The sequence below is a fragment of the Tilletiopsis washingtonensis genome (assembly GCF_003144115.1).
Source record: "Tilletiopsis washingtonensis strain MCA 4186 unplaced genomic scaffold FA09scaffold_3, whole genome shotgun sequence".
Taxonomy (NCBI): domain Eukaryota; kingdom Fungi; phylum Basidiomycota; class Exobasidiomycetes; order Entylomatales; genus Tilletiopsis; species Tilletiopsis washingtonensis.
In genome coordinates, this window is record NW_020312000.1 from 1 (window position 1) to 8,616 (window position 8,616).

Here is an 8,616-nt window from a genome sequence, read left to right on the forward strand (position 1 = left end):
AACCCTAACCCTAACCCTAACCCTAACCCTAACCCTAACCCTAACCCTAACCCTAACCCTAACCCTAACCCTAACCCTAACCCTAACCCTAACCCACATTGACCACAGTACGCAATCTGACAAGCGTCCCACAGTTGCCGTTGTGCCGGTGCAGCCAGTGGTTCACAAGAATGTGCTCTGCCTCAACTGCCAGTTCAGCAAGAAGGCGGTCAAGACACTTGATGCCGTGCAGCAGCGCAGAAGTGGTTGGCAGGGGCAGGAGGTGATGGCAGGAGCGCTGGCGTGCAATGGGCCGCAGTTGGAGTTGCCGCCGCTGCTGCTGCTGCCTGCCTGCTGCCCGTCCACGGCACTTGACGCAATGCGTTGGCGCGCGCCTGGCACATGAGGAGATCTGTCTGAGCGGACCAATCTTGACCTGCGCACGCCAGCACCAAAAATAAGGCCAGCGCAAGCTGCCACACCCGAGTGGCCCAAGCTGTACAGCTGGGCAAGCCGCAGCAGACAAGCCTATCTGCACTAGAATATGTCTAAGGCTAGCAGTCTGCATGTCAAGACTGCAATTGCCACTGCCCTTCTGCAGGTAATTGTCAACAAGTGCACGCTACTTTGCTCCTTTGGCGGCAACATGCACTTGCTTGGTGGCCTGCTGTTCTAGTGACAAGTGCCATGTGTTGGTGCAGCAGCTGCTGAGTGCGCAGGCAATAATGCCGGAACGCTTTGACAGGCGTGGGAACGGGCTGCCGCGGGCGAGAGCAACACCGCGCCAAGCGTGCCCCGTGCGCACTCCACCGCCTCCTGCGCGCCGCAGCGCTGCTCCGCACCACCACCACCATGTCAGGCACGCTCTCCCTCGCCTTCGACGCCGCGCTCATCCCCGACAGCGTGCACAGCTCCGTGCCGGCGGGCCTCGAGGTGCGTGCGCAGCGCAGATGCGACGGCGGCGTGACTACGGCGCAGCTGCGGCTGGACGGTGCGGCACGGAAGGGGCACCGGCGGCGAGGCGATGCGTCGCCGCGGCCGCATTGCTGCGCGGCGCCATAGCATGTCCGACCGCTTCAGCCATGGAGCGGCTGCAGGTCCTCTCTGCTGTTGCTGTGCAGAACACAGATGGGTCGCGGCATGGGCACAGCAGCGCCGCTGCATAGCCGCCGTGAGCGCCGCAGACGCACCGCCGCACACCCCCCTACATGACGACGGTGCTGACCACGGCGCACAGCTTCGCCCGCTGGCGTCCGGCGACTACGCACGCGGGCATCTCGACGTGCTGCGCGCCCTCACCAGCGTGCCCGACGTCGGCGAGGCGGCGTGGGAGGGCCGCTTCGCCGAGATGCGCGACGCGCAGCCGCGCGCCTACTACCCGCTCGTGCTCGTCGAGCAGGGCCGCATCGTCGCCACGGGCACGCTCTTCCTCGAGCGCAAGTTCATCCGCGCGCTCGGCGCGGCCGGCCACATCGAGGACATTGCCGTCGACAAGAGCCAGCAGGGCAAGGGCCTGGGACGCGTCATCATTGCCGCGCTGACGGCCGTGAGCGAGGCGGTGGGCGCGTACAAGACAATCCTTGACTGCAGCGAGGAGAACCAGCGTGAGTGGCAGGCGTTTGCGGAGGGTGGAGAGATGCGAGGTGAAGGGGCAAAGGTTTGTGGGCAGCGCGGAGGGACGTGCGCAGCATGCAGGGTAGTGGGGAGCGTGGAGAAGAGTGGTGGGCCGCGTGCGGCATGGAGGAGCAGAACGGAGTGAGACAGCGGTGCGGTGGTGCTTTCGATAGATGAATGTCACCTAGAGCAGCAGCAAGATCTGTCTCCGCGAATGGCTGTGCACAAGCGCTGCGCAACTGCTGCTGACACGGCCGTGCTGCCAGCGTTCTACGTCAAATGCGGGTACGTCTCTCCTTGCTTCTCACCGCTCCACACGCTGACTTGGCCTCAGATACAAGCTGGCCGGCGTGGAGATGGTGCGCACTGCCGCTGTTCCGTGTCTGCTGCGCGCTCACGCTATGCACCGCAGGCCAAGTACGCAGGAGAGGCCAAGCCGGCGCACGCGGCGCAATGAGGGCGTTGCGTGCAGATGCTCGGCAAATGCAGATCGCTACATGCTGCCTCGCGCGGAAGCGGTTGCGATTGCGCGCGGCTCGAAGTGAAGGCGAGAGCGACCACCGGTGCGGCTGATCAGCGCCCAGCGGCGCCACGCCGTCATCAGCCCTGCCCCATTGCAAGCACAGGAGCGTGTCACGCAGGAGCAGCGGAAGGAGTCGATTGCAGCGACGGGTCTATATGTGTGTAAGCAGAAGCAGGTCGTGCGTGGATGAGAGCCGCAGCGAAGGACACGAGTATGAAACGCAAGCAAAAAAGGCAGGAGACGCGGGCGGTAGGAACTGCGGGCGATGCGGACGACGTGCTTGTCCACAAATGCGACTCGCACGCCTCACGCCCAGGCGCCCGGGAAGCTGTCCCGCCGTTCGCGCCGCTCGCCCTCGGCGGCCTCCCAGCGCTCCTCCTCCTCGCGAATGTCGCCACCCCAGCTGCCCGCGCCGCCGTAGCTGCCCTGCTGCGCCCAGCTGCCGTTGCGCCGCTGCGACGGCGTGCGGCCGAGCGGCGCGCTGCCCGTCGAGGCGCCGGCCTCGTGGCTGCCCGCCGAGCGGATCGACGAGAGCTTACGCACGAGGCGCCCGAGCGTGCGCACGTACACCGGCGCCGCCTGCTTCGCCACGCGGCGCGGCGCCCAGAACGCGGCGTCCTCCGAGTCGTCGCCCTCGAGCGCGCTGCTCGAGGCGCGCGCGTGCTGCTTCTGCGGCGGCGGCGGCGCGAGCGCGCTGCGCTGCGGCGGCAGGTGCATCAGGGTCGGCATGTGCGGCAGCTCGTCGCCGGAGCGGCGGCGCTCGTCCGAGTCGCAGCTGCTGCGCTTTGGCGAGGCAGGCATGTGGCGGGCGGCGCTGGCGCGGCGCTCCTGCGAGGCGGTGCGCTGGTGCGTGGGCGCAGCGGAGTCGGATGCGTCGCGCTGGTACCACGCTGCCGGGCGCTCGGGCAGCGTCTTTTGCTCGGCGACAGGCGGCAGTGGGCGCTCTGGCAGCATCTTGTCCGTCTCATCGTGCTGTTCGGTGCCGGGCGCTGGCGCCCAGAGGGCATCCCACGCTCTGCCGATAAGGCCGGCAGCCCATCCGCTCTGCTCGCGGGCGTGCCCTGCCTCGCGCGTTGCGGGCGCACTGGCATGGGCGTGCGGCTCGGCGTACGACGGCTCCTGCCACGCAAAGCGCTGCAGACGCGGCGACGGCTTGTGCGACGCATAGCTGTCGCGCCAGGTCTTCTCCTCGCGAGCATCCTCGTCCTCCTCCTCCTCGAGGTAGCGTGCGTTGCGTAGCGTCTCCTGCTCGTACGACCAGCGCATGTCGGGATACGCGCCGGGCGTGCCCTTTTCGCGCGCCAGGGCCTCCTCCTGCAGCAGGCGGTGCATCTCGGCGCTCTCTTCGGCGTTGGGGTCGACGACGCTGCGCACGTCGAGCGCCGCATTGTAGCGCCGCAGGCAGACGAGCGCGGCGGCCCAGAGCGCTGCCTGCGCCAGCAGCCGCGCGCCGCCGGCGAGCAGAAAGGCACGCAGCGTGGCCGAGCCGCCGGCCGCGCACGACGGGCGCGAGGCGGCGTCAGGCGAGAAGGGCGCGGCCGACCACAGCAAGTCCATGTCCCAGTCGCCGAGGCAGCGCTGCGCCACGTCGCGCAGCGCCGACGTGCCCTGGCGGTGGAAGACGACCAGCATCGCCAGGTTGGCAATCGAGAGCGCGAGCGTGAGGATGAGTCCGACGATGACGGCGATCCACACGAGCACCGTGCTGCAGGCCCGCTTGCGCGACTGCCGCGGAACGTCAGCATTCGGTGGCACACGGTTCGACGCAGCACTCACAAAGCGCAGGTACACGAGCAGCGCGGCAACGGCCAGCAGCGCCAGCGCATCGATGCAGACGCAGAGCAGCGCCAGCGTGCGCAGCAGCGGATCCGGAGCTGCCGCGGCCGCGGGCGCGTCCGAGAGCGGCACGCCGCCGGGCGAGAGCGAGAGAAAGGCGAGCACGTGCTGCACGAGCAAGTACGCCTGGAATGCCTGTGTGCAAGTGTCAGTCATGCACGCGGCAGCAGCACCACTGGCACGCACCGCACAGCACAGCGCCACGACGCCGGCGACGGTGCGGCGGCGCAGCTTGAGACGCTTGGCGCCGCGCTCGCGCAGCCGCTCCACCTCACGCTCGACGAGGGCGGCGTTGGGCCCGTGGAGCGCGGCGGGCGTCTGCATGCGCGGCAGCGCCGGGCGCACAGCGGCGTCGTGCGGCGGCGGCGAGAGCGCGGCGTGCTGCAGCAGCGCATGGAAGGCCGGCAGCGTGCCGGACGCGGCTGCGGGCGCGCCGGCCGTGGGTGAGGCAGGCGACGTGGGCGACGTGAGCACCTCGCTCGGCGAGAGGGCGCCGGTCAGCGACGGCAGCGGCGCAGGCGCCATGGCGGCGGCGCGTGAAGGAGACAGGCGCAGAGAGGCAGGAGGCTGGAGACGGGAGAGAGAAGCAGGAGACGGGCGTGGCGCGGCAGGTCGTGAGGTCGTGAGGTCGTGAGCGGGTCGTGAGGAGTCGTCAGGTGGTGGTGGTGAGAAGAGAAGGCAGACTGCAGTGCGCGCGCGCCAACATCGCCCGCCGCCTGCTCAGGGGCGCGGCGCGGTGGAGGCAGCGGCGCGCGCGGCCGATGCGCGTGTTTGCCCCTCTCATCTCGCCGCATCTCGCAGCAGGCGGCACGGGCGCCGGCGCACACATTCGCCTCGCACTCAGCCCAAGCTCGGGCCACGCTTGCGGCTGCAGAATGAGCAGTGAATTGCACGCCAGGCGTGCGCGAGCCGCTGTCCGCCGGCCATGGTCGCCCCTGAGCGCCGCGCAGAGGCCGCGCTGACGCTCGCACCGCGCCAAGCCGCCGGGCCCCTGTGCTGCCGCAGCAGGCACATCTTGGCCAAAGGCGCTCGCTGGTGCAGGCCGCACATGAACAGGCGAGTCTCGTGGCTGGACTCAGCCCGAAGAACACAAGGCGGCCCGGTGCGCGCAGAGGCGGCGAGGGCCAGCGCGGCGCCGTGCGCAACCAACACATGCACGCGACGCCTTGGGCATCGCGCGCAGGCAGGCAGCTGCAAGCGAAGGCGGCGCGGCGCGCGGTGCACGCGGCAGCGAACTTGGAAGCGCTGCTCCACACAGCCATCGTCTCTTCTTCACCGTCACCCTCGTCTTGCGCGCATCAGCACACCACTCGTCGGCGCCACGCCGCACTGCAGCCACCGCCGTCGTCTGCCGCTGCTGCGCCGCTGCCGCACGCCCACCTGCCACTGCTGCGCCGCCCTGCGCCGGCCGTGCCTCGCCGCGCAGCGACCCGGCGTGTTCTGCCGCCCCTCGCACCTGTGCTGGACAGGCGCCGCACCGCCGCCGCAGGCATGGCCGCGCCGCCGCACCGCGCCGTGCCGCTGGCAGCGCCGGCCGGCAGCGACGCCGAGGCGCGCCCGGCGTATCTCGTGGCGCCGGCGTCGGCCGCCGTGTCGGACCTGCGCCTCGAGGTGTGTGCGCTGCCGCCTGGCACGTCGCGGCAGCCGTCGGCGGCCGAGCTGCGGCGCGCGCGCCTCAGCCCGGCGTGGTTCAAGGAGCGCGTGCTGGGCGCCGCCGGCGAGATCGTCGACCGTCTCGTCGATGCGCGCTCGGCGCAGTGCCGCTGGACGGTGCACCGCCCGGTGCGCGGGTGAGTCGTCGTGTGCGCTGCTGGAAGCGGGCCGGATGGCAGGCACGGCATACACTGCTGGCTGGGATGAGGTGGCGGGCACGGCATGCGTTGCAGCACGGGCCGAGCTGGCGGGCTCGGCGTGCAGCCTGCGCCGACTGACGGGAATGGCACCTTGCGGTCCGGGCCGAGATGGCAGGCGCGGCATGCGTTGCGGTCCGGGCCGAGATGGCAGGCACGGCATGCGTGCGGCTCCGCTGGTCGCTTCTCTGATGACTCTCTGCGCTCTGGGCTGACCCCGTGCCGACTTAGCTGGTACCTGCACCTGCGCTCGCCGTCCTTGCCGGCCGGCTCGGCCATCCCGCTGCGCCCTTCGCGACACGCGGCGTCGGACCTCAGCGCCACGCCGCTCACCTTCTCGCTCGGCACGCGCATCGACCGCGGCGCCCTGCAGGCGTGCGTGCCGTTCCTCGACGCCGAGAGCGAGCAGGCCGGTCGCGCCACGTGGGACGTCGTCGACCTCGGCAAGCCCTCGTCGCCTCACGCAGAGAGCAGCACTCGCAACAATTCGACGCCGACAAAGCCAGCGCTTGCGTCTGCGCGCCGAACGCCTTCGTCTGTGCCCGGCGACCGCCAGCACATCCGCCGGCGCTCGGCCGCTGGCAGCGGGACGCACGATCCCGCCGCCTCGAATGGGCCGCGACACTCGGGCCTGGCGTCGGCCATCGCCACGCCGCGGCTGGGCACGGCCTTTGAGGAAGAGGCAGACGCACCGCACGCCGACCGGCCGTACGAGCCGTCGACGCCGCGCAGTGTGCCGCGGCCGCAGTCGGCCGGCGAGGCGGCGGGCGCACGGGAGCGCTCGCCGCGCAGCTGCGCCTTCGTCATCACCGACGGCGCCGGCGCGCATGCGTCCGGCTGGACGGCCGCCGACGGCGCAGCGCCCGGGCGGCAGGGCGCGGGCGATGCGCGGCTCAGCTGGGCGCGCTGGGCATGGGGCCTGCTGCCGGCGCCCGTGCGGCCGGCGCTCTCGCTCGACACGAGCAAGACGTTCTCGCTGCGCTGGGTCGACCCGCCGAGCCGCACAGCGAGCAGCGGCCCGCACGACGCCAGCACTGGCGCGCCGACGGCCTCTGACAGCATCGAGATCCTGCGCTTCGAGGACACGAGCGGCTGGTGGCTCGGCGCCAAGACGCACGGCGTCCTCACGCTGCAGGAGCAGGCGATGCGCGCGCTGGGCCTCGAGCGCGCCTTCTGGGTCGCCGTGAGTGCTGCGTGGAATGGTGCGACCGCGGCCTGGCTAACCCTGCGCGGCAGGTGGCGCTTGGCTACCTCGAGTTCCTCGAAGAGCGCGATGTGAGCCGCACCGCCTGTGCTGCAGCATCACGCTCGTCGCTGATCTCCGTGCCAGGGCTACAACGCAGCGGCCGACGGCTGATCTCCTGTCACGCGCTCTAGACGGGCAGGCCCAGTGCTGGTCTCCACTGCGCTGCATCTGCCCCTGCCCTTGCATCGATACCCCTCACCTGCACACACACGGCCGATGGATAATGAGCAGTGGTTGGTGTCATTGCTGGCCTCGCGCAGGACGAGCCGGCGGCGCAGCAGTGCGTCGCCGGCCCGGGCGCGCCGCGCCGGCACGACGGCAGCGCAGGCGCACTTAGGCGGCCGGCTCGGCGGGCTTGGGCCGCGAGATGACGGCAATGCTGCCTGTGAGGGGGCTGAGGGTGAGCCTCTGCGCAGCGCGGCCGCCGCGCGTGCCTCACGGTGCTGCACGAGAATGTTGGTCTGCGCCGGCGCCGCGCCGTCCTCGCTCGGCTGGCGCGCGAGGCGGAAGTCGGCGTCGACGAGCACCTGCGTGCTGCGTGTGCGGCACGGCGGTGAGCAGAGGCCGCAGCGATGCAGCCCGGCGCGCCTCACCCCTTGCCGATGGTGGACAGGCGCTGCACGGCCGACTCGCCGAACGCAAAGATGTTGTGGTACGACGTGGTGGGCTCGGGCCGCTCTGCAAGAACACGTGCATCAGCCACACTGCTCACCGCACCGCTGCACAGTGCACGCACCGCCGCCCTCCTCGCCCGGCGGGCCGAGCGGGTCCGTCGTGGCGACGACGTAGCGCACGTAGTCCTTGCCCGCGCGCGTCTGGCGCGTCTCGGGGTCGGCGACGAGGCGGCCGAGGAGCTGCATGCGTGCCACGTCGGCGCGCGGCGCAGACGTTGAGAGGGCCTGTCAAGCACGCGTGAGCCGGGCTGTGGCATGCGAGGCGCGCACCACTCACGCGCACGGCAGCGCGGCGCGCCGGCACAGCGGAGCGGAGAGCAGAGAACATCGGGCTGACAGGGCGCGGCGCTGCGGGTCAGCGAGCGGTGCAAGCAGGTGCGGCAGCAGTTGCGCACGCTAAGTGAGAGTGGAGCGAGTGTGGGGCTGGGTGAGCGTGGGCGGCGGCAGGAGTGGAAGCGCGTGGTGGTGAGAGGCAGGCGTGCGCAGCAGCAGAGAGCTCAGGCGGCGCACGAGCCGCCGCGCCGCGCCCTTGTCGCCGCGCGCGGCACTCGGGCAGTCGGGCGCGGCGCAGTCGCACGCTGGCACTCTACACGTGCGGCACACGCGACGCGTGCGCGGCGCATGCATGCGGCCAACATCTACGCTCCCACGCCTGCCGGCCGGGGGCAGGCGCCGAGGCGGTGGAGGAGCAGCGAGGCGAGGCTGCTGTCCTGCCCGGCGGCGGCTGTCATGGTCAGCGATGCAGGGCGGCGCTTGCGTGGCCGTGCTTCTTCCGGGCGCACCTGCCTAATCGGACTGCTGCTGCTGACGGCGCCCGGCACGCTCGTCGCCGCGCTGCACCCGCTTCGCTCCTCGCCACACCATCCCTGCTCCATCTCGCCGCTGCGCCGGCCA

At 71.0% G+C, this 8,616-nt stretch overlaps 4 protein-coding genes across 4 annotated transcripts; 2 read left to right on the forward strand and 2 right to left on the reverse strand.

Annotated features, from left to right (window-relative positions):
• Positions 1 to 831: 831 nt before the first annotated feature.
• FA09DRAFT_336418 (acyl-CoA N-acyltransferase) lies at positions 832 to 2,050 on the forward strand (the record flags this gene model as incomplete). The annotated part of the gene is made up of 5 exons (XM_025743883.1): positions 832 to 912; positions 1,217 to 1,583; positions 1,860 to 1,878; positions 1,928 to 1,952; positions 2,006 to 2,050. 5 exons carry the CDS (start codon positions 832 to 834, stop codon positions 2,048 to 2,050), a joined length of 537 nt encoding a protein of 178 aa, XP_025600546.1.
• Positions 2,051 to 2,234: 184 nt separating this feature from the next.
• FA09DRAFT_358372 (hypothetical protein) lies at positions 2,235 to 4,616 on the reverse strand. The gene is made up of 3 exons (XM_025744949.1): positions 4,139 to 4,616; positions 3,893 to 4,087; positions 2,235 to 3,841 (listed from the first exon to the last, which is right to left on the reverse strand). Exons 1-3 carry the CDS (start codon positions 4,475 to 4,477, stop codon positions 2,423 to 2,425), a joined length of 1,953 nt encoding a protein of 650 aa, XP_025600547.1. The 5' UTR covers positions 4,478 to 4,616; the 3' UTR covers positions 2,235 to 2,422.
• Positions 4,617 to 5,544: 928 nt separating this feature from the next.
• FA09DRAFT_180537 (hypothetical protein) lies at positions 5,545 to 7,248 on the forward strand. The gene has a single exon (XM_025739329.1). It carries the CDS (start codon positions 5,828 to 5,830, stop codon positions 7,079 to 7,081), a length of 1,254 nt encoding a protein of 417 aa, XP_025600548.1. The 5' UTR covers positions 5,545 to 5,827; the 3' UTR covers positions 7,082 to 7,248.
• Positions 7,249 to 7,270: 22 nt separating this feature from the next.
• Positions 7,271 to 8,154, reverse strand: FA09DRAFT_314866 (hypothetical protein). Its single transcript, XM_025740784.1, has 6 exons — positions 8,118 to 8,154; positions 8,000 to 8,054; positions 7,785 to 7,947; positions 7,642 to 7,726; positions 7,488 to 7,582; positions 7,271 to 7,431 (listed from the first exon to the last, which is right to left on the reverse strand). The coding sequence occupies exons 2-6, from the start codon at positions 8,048 to 8,050 to the stop codon at positions 7,382 to 7,384; spliced, it is 444 nt and encodes a 147-aa protein (XP_025600549.1). The 5' UTR covers positions 8,051 to 8,054; positions 8,118 to 8,154; the 3' UTR covers positions 7,271 to 7,381.
• Positions 8,155 to 8,616: the final 462 nt, after the last annotated feature.

What these genes read in the sequence shown, in the direction of transcription:
- FA09DRAFT_358372 (XM_025744949.1), bottom strand. Translation starts at nt 4,477, where the DNA reads ATGGCGCCTGCGCCGCTGCCGTCGCTGACCGGCGCCCTCTCGCCGAGC. An exon ending in TCGTGGCGCTGTGCTGTGCG is followed by an intron (nt 4,088 to 4,138) that starts GTGCGTGCCAGT and finishes ACTTGCACACAG; the next exon opens with GCATTCCAGGCGTACTTGCT. An exon ending in TGCTCGTGTACCTGCGCTTT is followed by an intron (nt 3,842 to 3,892) that starts GTGAGTGCTGCG and finishes GTTCCGCGGCAG; the next exon opens with TCGCGCAAGCGGGCCTGCAG.
- FA09DRAFT_180537 (XM_025739329.1), top strand. Translation starts at nt 5,828, where the DNA reads ATGCGTTGCAGCACGGGCCGAGCTGGCGGGCTCGGCGTGCAGCCTGCG.
- FA09DRAFT_314866 (XM_025740784.1), bottom strand. Translation starts at nt 8,050, where the DNA reads ATGTTCTCTGCTCTCCGCTCCGCTGTGCCGGCGCGCCGCGCTGCCGTG. An exon ending in CGCGCCGCGCTGCCGTGCGC is followed by an intron (nt 7,948 to 7,999) that starts GTGAGTGGTGCG and finishes CGTGCTTGACAG; the next exon opens with GCCCTCTCAACGTCTGCGCC. An exon ending in CAACATTCTCGTGCAGCACC is followed by an intron (nt 7,432 to 7,487) that starts GTGAGGCACGCG and finishes GCCCCCTCACAG; the next exon opens with GCAGCATTGCCGTCATCTCG.